At 53.6% G+C, this 18,206-nt stretch overlaps 2 protein-coding genes across 3 annotated transcripts; both read right to left on the bottom strand.

Moving 5' to 3' along the window:
• Positions 1-2,385: 2,385 nt before the first annotated feature.
• On the bottom strand, positions 2,386-5,764 carry BCL2L14 (BCL2 like 14). The gene is made up of 5 exons (XM_017739112.1): positions 4,936-5,764; positions 4,158-4,292; positions 3,633-3,694; positions 3,096-3,353; positions 2,386-2,854 (listed from the first exon to the last, which is right to left on the bottom strand). The coding sequence occupies exons 1-5, from the start codon at positions 5,762-5,764 to the stop codon at positions 2,810-2,812; spliced, it is 1,329 nt and encodes a 442-aa protein (XP_017594601.1). The 3' UTR covers positions 2,386-2,809.
• Positions 5,765-10,762: 4,998 nt separating this feature from the next.
• On the bottom strand, positions 10,763-16,436 carry ETV7 (ETS variant 7). 2 transcript variants are annotated; one of them, XM_017739125.1, is made up of 7 exons: positions 16,311-16,436; positions 15,879-16,043; positions 15,492-15,599; positions 13,081-13,269; positions 12,661-12,803; positions 12,083-12,307; positions 10,763-11,772 (listed from the first exon to the last, which is right to left on the bottom strand). In XM_017739125.1, the coding sequence occupies exons 2-6, from the start codon at positions 15,940-15,942 to the stop codon at positions 12,203-12,205; spliced, it is 609 nt and encodes a 202-aa protein (XP_017594614.1). In that variant the 5' UTR covers positions 15,943-16,043; positions 16,311-16,436; the 3' UTR covers positions 10,763-11,772; positions 12,083-12,202. The 2 variants fall into 2 exon arrangements, with proteins under 2 accessions (XP_017594614.1, XP_017594613.1); XM_017739124.1 differs by lacking the exons at positions 15,492-15,599; positions 16,311-16,436 and having other exon boundaries at positions 12,207-12,307; positions 15,879-16,029.
• Positions 16,437-18,206: the final 1,770 nt, after the last annotated feature.

The following is an 18,206-nucleotide window of genomic DNA, read 5'->3' as shown; positions in this document are numbered from 1 at the left end:
GGATCCAGCAGGCTCTGCATGAAGAGGTGCAGGATGCTCCTGCTTCACTTAGTGCTTGCACCTCCTCAGCCGTGCCCAGCCCTGGCAGCCAAGGTTTGGGAAAGGTGTAAATGATCCCATGGGAGCTGTGGGAACACCCTCCTCTGTCCACACATGGCTCTGTGCTGCGCTGAGTGCCGGGGACTTCTCCAGAACAGCCAAGGTGCCAAATCTCCCCTGCACCCTCAGCAGCTGCCAACACCATGGCCTGGGACAGCATCCAGGAGGTATCATCCTGCCTGGCTCAGTTCCATGCTCCCGTGAGATGAAACCTTGTCATCATCCTCTTAGTGACAGCAAATTTTGCATTAATTGGCTCATTAAGTGCCGGGGTGATTTTCTAAGCTGCCCTCCCCCCCCAGCACTCCAAAGCAGGATTAGTGGGGACTGACGACTTTGGAGACACAGGATCCCAGCAGCAGCCTGGGATGGGTTCGGGAGAAAGCCTCTGGGTGGACTGGGGGCTGTGCAGGGCTGTGCTTTGCCCGGGCAGGATCAGAGCCCAGATGGCCGGTGTCCGTGAGCCGGGGATTTTCGTGCAAGGCAATTGTCTGTGCTGTGGGAAGCCACAACAGGGTGTTTAGGGAAGGATGAAGGTAATGCCGAGAGCTGGAAACGGCTCAAGCCGCCAGGACTAATAGCTTGCCCTTCTTTAAAACCTTCTTAGTATCTTCAGCGGCCACAGGCAATCAGGTCCCAATTTTATAACCCAGAGATTAATCCAAGGTGCTGGAATTGCTCACGGGATGGGACCTGGGCTCCAAAAGCCACGAGGCCTGGGGTGCTGCTCTAAGGCACCTGTGGTTGCTCCTGACCTCATCCCACCATGCCCAGCTGGAGCAGCATCCCTGCACATTGGGTTGGGTTTTTCGGGAGCAGGAGCCCCTTGTGCAAGGGCCTGGGCAGGTCTGGCTCCTTGTTCCCCTGGCACGGCTGCCCCGATGGGTGGGAAAAGGTCCCGTGACCAGAGAAGGAGAGTATTTGGTTCAGCTGTGGTGTTGGGAATAGTGCAGGAGGAGGGAATGGGAGTTTTCCTCTCTGGTGTTTCACCTGGCAGGTGCATCCCACGTGCTGATGGAAGATGATATCCTCTGGGACAGAGGGTATTTGTCTTTCCACTGGGAAGTCAGTGAGGAGACAGAGCCCTTTTCTGCTCCATGCAAAACCCAGCCCATCCCTGGCACTGCATGAGCTCAGATGCAAAACAAATTGGGGCATCCTGTGACCCTCTAGCCACATCCCCACCAGCAGCTCGCCCAGCCCTGGCCCCAGCCCGGCACAGGACCCCGGGCTCTGGGCAGGGAACGGGAATGTCGGGACTGTTGCAAACAGAGGAGGGCGGCTCCAGTTTCTCCCACAGTAAAATCTCCCGAGCTGGTTCCCAGCGAGAAGGAATCGCGGTGCTGACGCTGCGCTTGTTGTTGGTAGGACCCAGCAGTGGGATTTGATGTTTTCCACACTCCTAATTACACCGGGCTGAATTAGATGGAGCCCCTGCAAAGTGTCCCCCCTCCCTCGGCAGCTGGTGACTCCACCCTGTGTCTGTCAAACACAGCCCTGAAGGCTTTGGGGACGTGGATCTGGGTGGGGAAGGGCTGCTTCTGTCCTTCGAGGGCTCTGCTTCCCCATTTTCATTTACTTCAGGTTTTACAAGGACCAAGAAGGTCAGATCCTCCCAGAGAGGAGGCGCTGGGCAGACCTGGACAGTCATCCATGGCCCATGGGGGAATTGTCACCTCACACATGGCAGTGACACAAACCCACACGTTTGTTTGCCACCAGCATCACCTTCAACCCACTAGAACATCCCTCCTGCACAATGCAAACTTCATCTCCTTCACCTCAGGCCAGGTCCAACCTTGCAGAGGAAGATGCTCCTGCTGGTGCCACCACACCGAGCCCTGGCAACCCCCCCCCCACCAGCCCCAAGCTGCCTTAATCCGCGGCCCTACTTAGGGATCTGGGCAAAGATTAGCTGGAAACATTCCCAGTGTTTAGGGCTTAAATCGCTTTGACATTTCACATCTTCTTAGAGCTCATAGGTGAGACCCCGGCAGCTGTAAATCCCCTCAGTCCTTGAGGATGTTACAGCTCCTGCGCCGCTCGGGAATGAGCTTTACCCAGTTCTTGGTGTCAGATCAAGCTGCTTGGGGTAGTAAATCTCCTTCTGTTGGGAAGGGAAGGCCTATAAATCGTAAAGATGGCAGGACAACACCATGTATCTGCTCTGAGAGTCCCTTGTGCCACTCAGAATTTGGCTGGAAAGGAGCAGCCCACAGCAGCTGGAGCAAAGCAAACATTATTCCATCTATAACACAACACCCAGCAGACAAGCCTGGCTGGCATTTAGGCACCAATTTATTTGAGTTTCAGATTTTTTTTCCGAACTGGATTCTTGGCTGGTAGCAGAAACTACAAAAATTATGTTGTACGTTCACAAATACATTTAGAAAAGCAGGCAAATAAATACATGTACACAAACAGCAACAACCCGTGAGGTTCAACACAAGCACTTGGCAGGAGCTAGAATACAAATACAGGGTGAAATCTGGGCTCTGTTTGATTTACAGACTCTTTGCCCCCATCCAGGTGGGGTTTAAGCATTTCACAATGCTGGCACTGTCATGGGGGTTTTCCTTAAAATTAAGATTTTAAATCCACAGCTCAGAAGTTCCCCCCACATCCAGGTCACCATCAGGGATTGTCCTCCCACCACTAAATCTTCATTCTTGGGTTCCCAGGCGCCACAGGCCCTTCGCAGCAGCTGCTGTCAGTCTGGGCTGTCACAGTGGTCTGTCCTGAGCTTTTCTCTCTTCTGCTGAGACAGAAGGAAACATTTTTAGAATCATGGAATACTTTGGATTGAAAGGGACCTTTAAAGCCCATCCCGTTCCACCCCCTGCCACGGGCACGGACCCCTTCCACTACCCCAGGTTGCTCCAAGCCCTGCCCAGCCTGGCCTGGAACACTTCCACAAATGGGCAGCTGCAGCTTCCCTGGGCACTTGCCCTAACTTGCTGCGGGGAGCTCAGCCCCAGGCTCACCCTCCTCCTTACCTGGATCATTTTGCCATAGGGCACAAAGGAATCCTCCAGGTAGCGGGTGCCGAAGCCCATGATCCTGTTCACTGCCTGGCTGCAGATCCCGGCCACCGTGGCGGTGAGATGGACCGTGTAGGCAAACTGGATCTCCTGGGGGTTGATGTTGGGCCTGCTGGCCGTCAGCTCCCTCTGCACGTAGGCGTCGGCCAGGTTCTTGAAGGAGCTGTAGGACATGTCCCTGAAGAACAGCTGCAGCCGCGCGTCCTCCCGCACCTGGGTGGGAGACAAGTGAGTGCACATCGTGAGGGAATGACTCCATGTGTCACCCTCGTGCTGACGCCTTCACTCCTCACCAGGACTGCAGCTGGTGGAGGGCAGCCAGCCAGCCACGATCACACCCAGGCAAGGAATTAAAAGGTGCCATTTCCTTGATTTTACTGAGTGTTTCCCTGCCCTGGGGAAATCGACAGTGTTGCTGTATTTATTTTGCATCAGTGCAGAGCTTGGCCCAGATTCCCTCAGCCACATCCAGCTTCACAGCTCTCCTCTCACCTCTCTGTCCAGCTCATCTCCTACACTCCGGAGCAGGGCAACAATTTTCCTGATGGCTTCATCTGTAGAGAGAGACACCAGGTTATCTCCAGCCCTTTCTCCAAGCCTCACACATCCAGATGTGCTGTTTAGTCCCCAGGAAAATTTCCTTGAGCAATGATTATCCACCTCCATCCTTCCAAAACCCATTTCAACCTATTGCCAAGTGCCTTGTTACCCTTGTTACCCTCAGCCAGCAAAAATACTCTCCTGCCTCTGAATTTTGTCTTTTGTGTGGTCTAGTGGGAGGTGTCTCTGCCCATGGCAGGGCGGCTGGAATGTGATGTTCCTTAAAGTCCTTTCCAACCCAAAAACTATTCTGGGATTCTGTGAATTTCCTTCTCCCCCAATTAAACCCTGATGCTGAAAATCTCCCACAAAGTCTTCGTCCCGCTCTCGGGATCAGGGTTGAAGCAGGGTTGGATCCCATGCAGGCTCTGCAGGGGACAAGTCTCGTGCACGTTTGTTTTCAAGGCCAACACTCACCGACGCCGTCGGTGCCGGGGGGCTGTGGTGGCTCCCCACATCCTCCAGCTGTGCCCCCCCGGCTCTCGCCACCCTGCACGATCAGCCCAATCTCCTCGGACACTTGTGTGTAGTACCCATCGGGCCTCTCCGCCTCTGTTGGGACACAAACACAGATCCAGAAGTGAGGATTGGGTTTGTTGGCAATTGACCAGCAGGGCACAGCAGCCACAGCAGCAACCAATGCCAGTGCCCAGCCCGGATCAGCGCATTCCGAGGTGAAGGCTGCGCTCCCTGAACCGCGACAGAGCTGCTGCGACCTGCCCCGAATCTGCCAAAGCGCCTCAGAAATCTCCTCGGCAGCATTTTGGAACGGGAAGGGCTGGGGTGGGGACGGGTGTCCCACAGGCTCTGCCGCGCCAGCTGCCCCCACTCGTCCCCAAGGTAAATCTCAAGCAGCTTAATGTTGGCCCTAGAGTGGCTTAGGATCTGATCTCAGGTCTCAAATGCAGGTTTAAACTAAAACACCCTCGGTTGCCAGAGGAGGAAATCTTGTGCTTGGGTGATTACTGCCAACAGCTGACTTGAGGTGACTGTGCTCAAAGCACGGGCAGAACGATCCTTCCTGGAGCAGCAGGTTGGGACTGGAATCTCCAAACCTATCCCAGGCTGAAGAAAACCCTGGGAGGGGTTAGAAAGCAGCACTAAACACGACGACTTTCCCCAAAGAAGCCCAGTGGAGTCGTGCTGGCAGCAGGGGTGGTTCAGGGCTGGGGTGGGGGTGAGGGTGAGGTCCCACCTGGCTGGGCTGGGGTCAGGACGTGCCGCAGGGGAAGGCAGCTGGGGTGCTTGCTCCTCGCCCCAGATCCTGGCTCTCCCCGCTCCTCCTCCCCATGCTTCTTCAGGGAGAAAACCTTCTTGAGACTGGGTTTCTTCTTCAGGGCCCTGCCTGACGTTGGGGATGTGCTTGAGTCTACTCTGTGTTTTCTGGCTCCTTCTGGTTTGGAGCCCTGAGGAGCTTTGACATCTTTCTCCTTTGCTTTTTTCCCTGCATTTTCCTTCTGGTCCTCAGGGCTCTTCTTGAAGAAGAGATTTAAGAAAGTTTTCAGCCAGGCTGGTTTTGAACCCGAATGTTGTGTTTTGCCCTGGGAAGAGTTTTTTGTGCTTTTCCTCTCGGGCTTCAGCCCCTCTTTAGGCACCTCCTGGGGAGCTTTGCTGTCATCATCCAAAGAGACCTCTTCCAGGTCTGGTGCTTTGAGTCTCTCCTCCTGCTCCTTCCTGGGGCTGGGTTTGGCACATGAGTACGTGCAGAAATCACTTTCTGACCGCTGTAGCCCATCCAGTTTCCTTCCTTGCCCTCTGTCTTTCTCCTGAAGGGTTTTTTTGCCCACCAGTGAGTTTTCACGGCAGCTCAGCGAGCGCTTGACGTAAATCTCCAGCACCTTCTTGGCCTCTCGCCTGTCCAGTGAGAGGATCTTGCCCGACGGCTGCATCCCCACATCCCACCGAGGCATCTCCGCCGCCGGAGCCCGCGTGTTGCTGTGGAGAAAAACAACATTTTCAGTCTGGTTTTTGCCTTCCCCAGGCCACTGCGCAGTCGGGTCAGGCCTGATGGAAACCTCCCCCATTCTGGCACCCAGGGGTGCTGTGGGTATCTGGGGATGTTTATGCTCCTGGTTAATGATCAGTCACTTTTATGGTCGTTATCTGAGTGCTCCTGATGCAAACGGCCCACGTGGGGTTTTACAACCACAGACTCATCGATAAAGGAACCGAAACTGTGGAGAGGGGAGAGATGGGCTGGGCACGTCCCACAGGGGGAGCCTGGTCATCACCCAAGGGGTTTCATCCAGCAAGGACATCACCCAGACACCATCCCATTATCCCAGGGCAGCGTGTTCCCACCCTACGATGAAAAACAACACCCCAGGAGCACCCGATGAGCCACACAACCCAGAATTTAGAGTATTTCCCCTTAAAGCATTGGCTGCTAAAAATCATTCCAGCCCCTGGAGAGGCCAAGGGATGTGGGCTCTTGCAAACGGTCTTGGTCACCTTGTGAGGACGCAGCTCTTCTGTGAGCTCCTACCAGCGCAGGGCTGTGAACGGAGCTCGGAGTGCCAATCCCTGCCTTTCCCATCACCCTTTTTCTCTACATTTACAAGCAAAATTCAACCAAAGACGCTGCTATTGGAAAACCAGAGGGCCATGATGGTGCCTCGTGCTGGTTTTACCTCCAAAACCAATTTCACCCTTCAAAGAACCAGACCCAAACCAGACTTCTCCACCACTGAACAGCACACGGGGAACCGGCACCGAAATCTGGCACACTTGGCTGTACAAAGCACCCTGGAGCTGCGAATCAGCCTCTGCTCAGACCCAAAGATCATCATCACAACACACAGCACCCCCACCCACCCCACCTCGACCTGCTTTTGGGATCAGAAAGGCAAGTTCCCTTCATCCAAGCCAACACCAAAGCCCACCAAACACTCAATAATAAATCATTCCACTAAATTAAATCAAGGCAAAGCCACAACCCTCATCCTGCTTCGATTGATTCCAGTACATTGAGCACAACACTGGTTATTTGCTGGTTTGGTTTTTACCTTTCCATCAGTTTTTCTGCCCCTTTGGACATAGGTCAAGATGAGCTCCTGGGCCACGGGTGCTGAGGGATCTCAGGCTCTCCTGGGAGGTGCCTTTTTATACCTGAGGCTGAGTTAAGTCCTATTTTTAGCAGCCATTCAGGTAGGAGAGCAACCAACGCTTCCGCCTGGGATCCCCGCTATCACCGCCCTCGTGGCGTGAGTTTCACTGGAGGAGAAAACAATTTCCTTATGACAAGTAGCAGCAAAACAACATAAAATCACCTGTCACCTGGTGTAAGCACTGCCCTTTGAGACCGGCTATCTCAGGCAGCTGTTTGGCTTTGGGTTTGGTTTGGTTTGTTGTTTTTTACCGAGTGTGATGCCCTAAATGGGCTCTTCTGGGTAATTTTTCTGAGGGGAAGTCACAACTTCTTCAGACAAGTGGGGTTTCAATGCAGGAAGCAGTGTCCTGCTTGCATCCCAGGAGCTCCCAGGCAGCTCTTGTGGGACCACAGACACTCTGGGACACGGCCCTGTCAGGTTGTTGCATCACACTGGGCACGGCTGGGCTGAAACATCCTGGAAACCCACCCTGGGGTCCCTCAGACAGCCCGTGCTTCCACCCTAAAACATGAACCAGCTCCTGCCCCAAACCGTTCCCACTCCCGCGGCTCCCACTCAGCCTCACCCAGGGATGGAAAATCTTCCACCAGGCAGATCTGCCCATCCCGACACCTACAAACTGCACCCGGGCCGGGCAAATCCGACGCCAAAGCTCCGTTTGGCCCACGGGCACCGCAGTGCCCCTCCCGGGGCTGTGGCATCCTCCGGCAGGTGCTTCCCACTGTTCCCCATCGCTGCTTTGCCACCTGATGGCGAAATTCCGCGCTGCAGCTCGCAGGGATGGGGCCGGACGCGGAGCTGCAGACGCGCAGGCTTTGGAAAACCCCTTTTTGGAAAACCCCTCGGGGAGATTTCCACCCGAGCAGCGCTGCACAGGCTGTGTTCAGCTGGAATGGTGTGCAGCCAAGGTGTCTCCTGGATAAAAATGCTCTTTTCCTGGTACAGAGTTCAGCTTGCAATCAGAACACGCCAGGATTATTTTCTTTCTCTTTCTATAAACTCTCTGTGCTGTAATTTCCTATGACTGGGGGAGATTCAGACCACGTCCCTCCCTTTCTCTGGAGCCCACACGGCTGAATCAGGAATTACCTGGCTCCGTTTTTCAGCATCCCCATCTACTGATAAATAATTAAACCCTCAGTGAGGAGCTCCAGGCTCCTTCCCAGCTCCTGTCCACATCCTTCCACAAGCAAGTCTATTCCAGGGGGTGAGGAGGAGTTTCACAATCGATTTGGTTGGTTTTTCCCTCTGCAACATCCATAAAACAAAAAGCCACATCCACTCCGGCCATGGGGGGCAGTTTGGCCGTCTCCAGTTTGGAGCTCTTGCTACTGGAGATTACCCAAGGCTGAGTCCAAACACCATCCCTGCTCACAGAGGGCTCCTCATGATTCAGGTGGGAATCAGCACTGATTTATGGCCTCTTCCCAGAAGATGGGAGAGCCTAACTCCAGGAAAAATCTTCACCTGAAATGTGATTCAGGGCTGAGGTCTTTATCCGAGCTCAGATCCCTCCTAGGATTTGGGACATATTCAAACCTAATGGGAGAGAGGCACAAGAAAAAGATGGAAGAGACTGAGATAAACCAAAAGCCCATGACCAGAGTGGGGGCAAGAGATCTGGATCCAAACTTTTCATCCACTTTTCTTATCAGTGCTGGGAGAGAATGAGGAAGCTGGCAGGAAATGCAGTCAGGGGGAGGGAGCACACAGTGCTGGGGTTGGCATCTTCAGGCCAGTGATGTCAGGGGGAAAAGCAGAACTAAACCCATGGGAACACAGCAGGGGATAACCAGCTTCTGTGCCGGAAATTGCTTCAGAAGATGGAAAAAACCAAGGAGAGGCATTCCCCACATGGAGCTGCAAGGTGCAGAGGGCGACAGCAGGTCCAGAAGAAGGCAGGGGTCAAAGCACCCTAATTTCTCGGGAAAACACAGGCTGAGACTGGACATCAGGAAAACTCTGCAGGAGGCTGGGACAATCTCACACAGGTGTCTAGAGGGGTTGGGAATCACCACCCTTGGAGGTCTTCTAGGCTTCACCAGCCAAAGCCACAGCCAACCTGACCTGCTGTAGGAGGCCACTGTGTTTTATGTGGACCACAAAGGTCCCTTCGAGCCATCAACCAGCCACAAGCCATCAACAGCTACCTGGGCACAACAATACAGCAGTTGCAGACCTGATCCATGATGGGGGTGTTGAGGGGAACACCTGAACCATGGCAGGGGTGTTGAGGGCAGCCACTGCTCCCTGCACCAGCCAACACATGGCCTCAGAGGAAACCTCTCAGCCCAGCTGTGCAGGTCCTCTGATCCAAAAGGGGGGTGGGCATCAGCCCCCAAAGCAAATCCTCTTTTTCCTCCAGGCCTGGGCATGGTTTTAGCTGCTTCTCCCAGCAGATGAGCCATGTGCAATGCCCTGCCCCAAACACCAGCAGATGTGGGGCTGCTGAAGGGTGGCTGATGTTCTCCAGGGAATGAAGCACCTGGAAACCTTTGGGAAAGCCCACATGAGACACCTGTTTGCATTTCACAGCCCCTGAACTCCAGCCATGCCGAAAGTCACAGGCAGCCGTGTGCTGTCCCTCCCACACCCCCACACCAAGCTCCCTGGCACAAGCAGCAGTTACTCCGTTGTTTACTGACAGGGATGGGTCTGTGTTCCAGGAAAGCCACAGCTTTACAGCCCTCCTGCCTCTGTTTGTCACAGGGAAAGACACATATTTCTCCAGGAGGTGCATGAAAGCTTCCTAGGAGAGTGGACAAAGCTCCTTATTCCAGCCCATCCTTGCAAAGGTGCCCTTGGACTGTCTCCCTCCAAGACCTCTCTGGAGCTTCTCAGGGCAGCACAAGGGGGGTTGAGGGCTTTTGGCAGCTTCCCAGCCAGGAAAGGAAATCCCCAGCCAAGCCCAGAGTGATCTTTAGTCATCACGGGAAAAACAGGTAAAGAGAGGTCGCCTCGCACACTCCCTGTGAGCACGGCACAAGGACCAGGGCCACCAACTGTCACCTGCTCCAACAGAGCAAACACACAGGTGGAAGAAGCGATGGGATCCTCAGGAGCTATCAGGGCTGTTTCTGTGGCAAGAAAGTGGAGTGGAAAGAGGAGATCAGGAAAAAGGCACCCCATGGGTGCCTATCCCAGGAGTGGCATGGGGCCAGGATTTTACAGTTCCCAAGGGGAGCTGCAGTCCCACCAAAGCTGAAGGATTTCACCCCCAGAAAGATTTGGTTTGGCTTTTCCCTGGGACAAAAAGTACCCTTTGTGGAGGGAAGGATGAGGTTTGGGTGCTTCACTGCACCTTCCTGCTGTGGTGCATCCCCAGGCTGCACTAGGTGGGTGCTGGGGAACCTTTACCCTGCTCTCCTAGCAGGGATTGTTGGCCTCCCTTCCTAGCCAGGATCTCCCTCAGGCTGTGACCTTACACTCATTTGCCCCACCGGATCTTCTCATTTCCTTCTCCTCCACCACTCGAATTTTCAAGTACCTCTGTTTTGCCAGTGAGCTGGTGATTTTTTCTGGAAGTGAATCTCCTCAGCCATTTTCCAGAGATGTTGTACTGCTGCAGCTTTGCCCACCAGCCACCACCCATCCCACCACTGTCTCTTACTGGCTACTGCCCACTAGCATCTCCAGGCTGCAGCTGTGAAGCAGTTTTGCAGGAGCAAGGCCAGTTACAGCCAAAGGGACTGTAGTTTCAGGTTGGCAGTAACCAATTTTGGTGGGAACCTCATGGTGCAACCATGTGTTTGTGCTGTGCTCACCCATCAGCTGCTGAGCAGCTCAGACTGGTGACCTCTGGCTTAGGAGCTGCCAAAAGATGCTGGGGACAAGATCTGGGTGCCCACAGGAGCTGGTTTTAAATGAGGAAAGCTTGGATTTCCCAGTTTCAGACCTTCAAACAGCAAGAAGTAAGATTTTCAACCTTCCAGTCACAGCATTTTATTTCCTCTGTGGAAAGCAAAGTGAAAATAGTAGTGGGTATTTTCTGTTTTCACACACACACACACACACACACACACAGACACTCTGCTCACTTCAGGTATTCCTGCTTCAAACTCAAAGCAAATAACCCCATATCTGACCGTGAGTGGGGTCATATTCATTACTGGCTTTGTTTCTTTTCACATTATTTAATCAGCTAATTACAAAAATCGTTACCTGGAGGGAAAGGAGTTAAAGTGAATACCAGCTTAGGGCAACCATGGAGCCTGGAGCTTCAGCCAGGCCTGATCCAGGCAGGTGTTTCAGCAACTCCTAACCTTAATCCCAAGAGCAACCTCCCAGGAGCAACCTCCCAGGAGGCAGTGAGGTTCCAACGTGCACCATATCTGCAGCAGCAGTCCGTGTTCAAGTCGGGGCAATGGCTCAGGTTCAGAGCAGCACATTCACACCTGGGGACAGCGCTCGCTGCCAAAGCAGCGCAGCCGATGCTCGGCCCGGAGCACGAGCTCTGCTCTGCTCAGCACATCTCACTGTAAGAACAGAGGGATCTTTTCCACAAGTTTAAACCTTAAAGGCAAGCATCAACATTTCAGAGCAAAAATAGCACATTCCCTCCCCAAGGGCAGGAGAGAAACCAGCAGAAGACCAGCCCACGCGTTCACCTGCACTTTTGGGGCTGGGGCACAGCTTCTGGGTGTGTTTTGCTAAGGAAGCCCCAGAGATGTCCCAGCTATGGCTCACGGCAGGGTGTGAAATCCAGGCCAGCCCTGTGGCCTTCAGTCCAGGAGAGGGAAGAGACACCAGCACTTCCCAGCAAAGCACAAGTCTCTCTGTGATGCACTGAAGTGAAACCTCCTAAGTTTTATTATGGTGAAACCTCCAGTGGGTCTTCCTTCGAATCTTCATGGTCCTCATTCTCCAGCTGCTCCAGTTTGCTGGATTTCTCATGGACAACCTCCCCAGGAGTCTTCAAAAACCTGAAATACGTTTTTGTGATGACTTTAAGGGCACGTCCAAACCCAGCCCCAAACCGGGCTGTAAATGCCCTCAACGAGGCCGGGTTGGACAGGGCTTGGAGCAACATGGGAGAGTGGAAGGTGTCCCTGCCCGTGGCAGGGGGTGGAATGGGATGAGTTTAAGGTGCCTCCAACCCAAACCATTCCAGGATTCTGTGATCAGCTGAGCTCTGGAGCTCAGAGGGGATTTGCCACCCTCAGGCTTTGCTGAGGATCCCAGGAAGCGCTGAGGTCCCAGCTGGCACAGGACAGAGCCTGGACACAAACTCACTGGGGTATGTGCAGGGGAGGATGTTGCTGGATGAAGCAGCTGCCAACATCTGGAGCTCATCATCTTCCCATGCCCCATCCATGCTGTCCCAGGCAGCTCCTTTCTCTGTTCTTCTTCACCTCACCTGAACAACAGCTTCTGCCCTGGCTCCTTTTTGATGATGTTGAGTTTGTAGTAGTGTCTGAGCGCTCGTGACATCTTCTCATAGGTCATGTTCATCCGGTTCTGGAAGGACAAAAGAATTGTGGGGTGTTGAGCAAAAGCAAGCAACAACACTTGGTTTGGGTCCGTGTGCAGCAGGACCACACATGGGACATTTGAGGTGGCTTGGGGCATTGTGGGTCTGTAGTATGGGTCTCTAACTCAGACTGGCTTCATGGTTTGCTTTCCAGAGGATGAGAAAGTCCCTCTTTAACCACCAGGCTGGCATCTCTCACTAACCCTCCACCCACTGTGTCCCCCTCCCCAGTCCCTGAGCCATCAGCTCTGGGGAACAGGTCATGGAAGGGACATGCAGAAGCCCAGGGATGACAAATTTCGTTCTCAGGGATGACAAATTCGCTCTCAAATGCACTCACCTTGTGGTTGCCCCAGAGCTGGGCAAGCCCGTTTGGGTTGACGACCCGGAAGACCTTGGCGTCCTTGTCCTCCCACCTGATGTAGGGCTCGTAGCGGCGGTCGGACAGGAGCTGGTACACGTATTCCCACAGCAGCCTGCAGTCTGGGCAGGGGGGGATTAATGGCCACAGAGCTCCCACTGTGCTCCAGCGAGGGGGGCTCAGCAGCAGGATTGCACATTTAGCAGTGACAATAAATATGAGAAGAACCCAGAGCTCACGCACAGCACTTTCAGTGCGAGATCTCGGAACAATTACAATTTTTCAGGTGGGGAAACTGAGGTGGAAAAGCGTGGAATGAAGGTAAGGGAGACAGATGGGCAGACAGGACAAAGCACCATCTCATTTCCCCAGGGAACAAGGCTATAAATTCATAATTACCTGCAATTTTCCCATCCACTGGGGCCGACAGAGTTGCAGGAAAAGAGCAGATGGCACCTGGCCTGCAGCTACTCTCTGAGCTGTGGTGGGAGAGGTTCAGCGGCTGCGTGTGGCTGTGGAACGGGGGCTGCTCTGCACAGCCCAGCCATGAGGAAACAACTGGGGCAGCCTCAGCACTACGGTCTGTACCTGCAAAAAAACCCCTAATAAACACCCTGTGGCACATTAGGGCAGGTCCCAGACCTTGCAAAGCCCTGAAACAGGAGGGGAGGGACAGCCCAGGGTGGTTCTCAGCCTGGTACCAGCCCAGGCAGAGGAGGAAGCTGCTGAGGAAAGCCTGGGATTTTCCTAAGGCAGGAGCAGCAGAAAGTCCAGGAGGGTTAGAGGAGATGCCAGGTAGGGTAAGGGTCAGATGCAGAAGAAAAACCGGAACAGGAAAATGCCCCAGAGCAGAGGCACCCCCTGGTAAACTGTTGTGGGGAGTTAATGTACTAATTACCTTACACATGAACCAGCAGAAGAGCCCAGGAAAGTGCTGCCAGATCCACTTCCACACACATCCAGCCCCTGACACCAATCCAGCCCCACCCTAACTCCTACCTGGGCCTCCCAAGGGCACCAAGAAGCCTCACTGGCCCCCACCAGCCTCACTTGGGGCCTCTCCCCACCCCACCCACTGATGTATCTGGGGACATGGAAGAGTGTCAGGGGACATGGATGAGGAGGCCGTGGGGCTGGGGGTGTGTCTGGGAGTCACAGGGGACTCTCTTGTTGTGGATGTGCTTTGGAGGGGTCTGGGGAGCTTTGGGGACAGCACATTGTGTGCACCGACGGGAGGCATCTGTGGCAGGGGGGGTGCTGCCACCTTTTTAGTGTTTCCTTAGAAAGGGGGTCTTTGGGGTGTCTCCTACACTCTGTGTTTGGCAGGGGGCTGAGGCTGTTATCCCTAGGTTAGCACTGCATCCTTGTGTCCCTGACATGTTCACCTTTTCTTGGGCTGTGTGTGAGTCCAGGACTGCCCAGTGTCCTGTGGAGAGGCTGCTGCTGTGCCCAGCACCCCCAGAATGGAACCAGCCTCCCCTCGGGGTGCTGGTTGGTCACACACTGCCCTCCTACGCGTGTTCTGGCACTGTAGGCTGGGGCAGTGTTGTTCTTAAGCATGTTTTAGGCTTGAGTTAACCTTCCTTTTCCTCCATCCTTGCTGGCCCCACAGTGCTTTGAAAGGAGCAGGAGTTTCTAAGGCGTTTTCCCCTAAATGGGTGAGTAGGTGAGAAGACCTAAGTGGGTGAGACCTCAGCCCACCTCTGCTCATAGGCACATTTTTGTGTCAGCTGTGATCCTGCCTGTCTCTGTACTGCCATCTCAGTGACCTGAGGCCCTTCAGGGAAGGGATGATAATAACGCAAACAGTCTTGGGTATGAGGTTTAATAAGACCAAGGTGCAGGTGCTGCATCGAGGTCAGGTCAGCCCCTGGTATCAGTCCAGACTGGGGATGAAGAGATAGAGAACAGCCCTGGGAGAAGAACTTGGGGATGAGTTCCTGGACATGCCCTGGTCACATGCGCTGGACCCTGAGCCCTGGGCTGAGCCCCCAGTGTGGGCAGCTGGGGAGGGGGGGATACTCCACCTGCAGAGCTGCCTCCAGCCCTGAGGTCCAGCACAGGAAGGGCATGAAGGTGTCGGAGGAGACCACCAAGATGATCAGAGGGATGGAGCAGCTCTGCTGTGAGGAAAGGCTGAGATTTGGTATTGTTCAGGCTGGAAAAGAGAAGCTTTGGGGTGACCTTATTGTGGCCTTCCAGCAGCTGAATGGAGCCTCCAGAAAGACGGAGAGAAACTGTTCACAGGGTCCTGGAGTGACAGGACAAGGGGGAAGGGCTTCACACTGACAGTAGATTTAGATTGGCTGTTAAGTAAAAATTCTTCCCTGTGAAGGTGGTGGCACAGGTTGCCCAGAGAAGCTGTGGCTGCCCCATCCCTGGAAGTTCTTAAAGACCAGGCTGGATGTGGCTTGGAACTCCAGAAGCTCTGTGTAAGCTCAGCCCCAGCTCCTCAGCCCTTTCCCAGCTATGTTGCAGGACTACTCTCCAGCAGGGCTGTGCCTCTGCCTGGCTGTTGACCCTCCCTGATCCAAATCTCAGCGTGCAGGCAGACTTCTTAGGGAAGACATAGCCTTGCCAGTTTGCCATGGACCCCCTGGTGCTGCCTAGCACTGGTTCTGACCTGCTGCATCCCTACAAACTTCCCAGATGATCTGGAGTTGCTGGACCTGGTTGCCTCTCTCCAGTGGTGTGGGATGGTTTCAGCAGGCTGAGCTCCAATCCCAGGTGTGAGCAACCCACTGGGGCTGCAGGCAGGTTCTGCCTGATGGACACGGCCGTTTTCCCGGGATATTTTTCTCCCATCGTACCTTCCTCCGTGCTCCCAGCTTTCCTGAAGGGTGAGTTCAGCAAGGGGCTGCACACCAGAGCTCTTCTCTGAGTCTTAATGAACTGGAGTATTTCATAAAGCACATCCCCTGCAGGGAGGGAAACTCTGCTCAGATGACTTTGGACAATAGTCCCTCTCAGGTAATGTCGCTGAGATTCTGAACTACAGAGTATGGGGTTATTCCCCATCCCAAAGTATTTGTCTTGGGGTGGCTTTATGATGTGTATCCCCAGATGGACCAGAATAAGGAAGAGTTGTCCTCATCTCCAGCACAAAGCCTGGTCTGCTGGGACCCATCGAGCCTCTCTCAGCAGAGCACAGCTCGTGCTGGGATGATGCTCACAAACCCCCTTGCACTGGATCTAACCTGAGCTCGGAGCTCGGTGTCTGAAGTCATCCTTGGTGAGGATGCACAAGGCTTTGCCGTTCATTTCGAACTTGCTCTCGTCAGTGGGCCGCAGGGAATATTCCTTCTCAGCCCATCGCAGCCAGTGGATCACGTCCTCCTTGCTCCACAGTGAGGGCTGGATTCCTGAAACCAGGAGCAGCCTCTGAAACAACTCTGTCCTCAAAACTGCTGAGTGGCAGGGTGGGGCTTCATCTCCCTCACCAAACTTTCCCTCTATATTGAGCACTCACAGGTCAAAAACACCACAAATAGAAAATGAACCCTGATGATGTTTTGTCCCCCTCGTCAGCAGGGAATGGTCCCTGGGTGGGACATCAAGGCTGCACCCCCCATGTCCCACCCATGGGAACTCCTTTTTGAGCACCACTGACTTGCTTAACCTCTACTCACTCAGCCTCCCTGGAAGCTTGAAGATCTCCCCAGTGCTGATGGGTGAGGGTCTGGCCTGGGATGGGGGTGGTAAGGACACTGCCACCACGGGGCTGGAAGAGCTGATGGCCACTTTGCCCTGGGGAAGAGATCAGATACATCAGTGGGGAGAAACACCCAGCTCTGGTCCTGCCTTTGCTTTGGAGATGCCTCCACTGGCTCCGGTATTTCCTAACTGGCTTCTCATAGCAGTGTGATGTGATGTGCTGTCTGCAGCTCTTCCATACATCTTCCTCACACTTTTCCTTATCCCAGCCCCAGAATGAGTCTCTGGTTGCCCAAGTCAGCATTAGTAGCAAGAGATCCCTCTCTTTCTACAGCTCCTTAGCAGAGGAACCTGCCCTCATTCAGGTTCTGGATGGGGGTCACCCATCCCCACTCCCCATGGCTGCAGAAGAAGATGGAGCCAAGACTGGCAGAGCCTGCAGTGCCTGTGCTGGCTCCCTGTTCCTGCAGCAACCTATTGGATGCTCAAGGTTTTAGGAGAGTACTTCAGTTCTTTAGAGCTGTGAAAATAAAGCTGGCAATAGTGCTTTGACTTTGTCTTAAAAACACCATATGAAGAGAGGTCTCTCACTCTAGCCCCAGTGATCATCTGGGCATAAGTGGAAATGGCCATCCCATGGTTTAAGGAGATGCAAGCTCCTCTTGCTCACCGGCCATGGAGTTCCTGCCTCTCAAGAATTACTTCCCCCTCCCTCCCAGCCAGGGCATGTGAGCCACAAGGGAGCTCAGATCCTGCTTCCAGCTCCATCGAGATCTTGAAATATTACTGGCAGCCAAGCAGATAACGTTTCCCCTTAAAAATACATTAATGTGAATCCCAGCAATTTCTCAGCTTCACTCACTGGAAAATTAACAATTTTGCTGTCAAATGGTATTTTCTGAAGCAGTTACCAACTCTGAGCACTTCAGGCTCAAGCAGGCTTTTGGAAGTGATTTAGAGCAGCCACCCCTCGACTGTGTGTGCGGGCAGAGGAGCTGAGCCCTCTGAAAATCAGGGGTGAGGAGATGGGAGTTGGACACATCTTAAATGCAAAGCTGAAGCTCCCAAAATCAGGAGACCAGGAGACAGGAGCAATACACTGCATCACTCCAGGGAAAAATGCTTCCCTGGGAGTTACAGCAGGAGGAAGGCAGCAGGCTGCTGAGGGGGGTTCTTCAGCAGAAGCACAAGTTGGTGGTCACTGGCTGTCACTGGGTTGGATTTAGCAAAGCAAGCATGACACTACATGAAGAGAACAGTGAGACTCCAGAATAAACTCTGAGCAGTCTTGGCAGCAACGCAAACTGTCTTTCAGATTCATTCTAAGCAATAAGCTATGGGGAAAATAAAAGTGAAAGAAATTAGCAGTGTATTTTGTCTAGAACTATCTAAAAGTTATTTTAATTTTCTCCCATCAGTGTGACTGTCTTACAAACGAGATTTACAGTAAAACCAGAACAAATATGGTATTTTTCTTGCTCCTAAAGGTTTCTAGGCCGTGAGATACATTCTGAATTTTTATTATGTTATACTGATTTTATGTTCTCGCTTTTATCCCTGCTTAGCTGCTTTCAGACATTTCTGAGACGGCTTTCCTTTGCTTCAGGAGGAAATACTGTCCTTGGGGGTGTTCGAGTGGGAACGTGAGAAAAAGAGGGGTGAAAAGGAAAAGGAACCCCAGATGTATGAGAGCAGCTTTTTGCTCAGAACCAAATGGGGGGAAGAGAGGCAGCCGGCTGTTCTGGGCTTTGTGAAGCCGTTTGGAGGCGGGATAGGGGGTCACCCCCCCGGGCATGAACTTCCAGCCCTAACTGAGGGGAGAAATCCCGGGGGGGAACGGGGAGGAGGGAGGACAAGGGCCCGGCCCGGGG

This window comes from Corvus brachyrhynchos, unplaced genomic scaffold (assembly GCF_000691975.1).
Source record: "Corvus brachyrhynchos isolate BGI_N302 unplaced genomic scaffold, ASM69197v1 scaffold607, whole genome shotgun sequence".
NCBI classification, from domain to species: Eukaryota; Metazoa; Chordata; class Aves; order Passeriformes; family Corvidae; genus Corvus; species Corvus brachyrhynchos.
The sequence above is the reverse complement of the archived record's forward strand: the minus strand, read 5'-3'. Positions and strand labels throughout refer to the sequence as shown.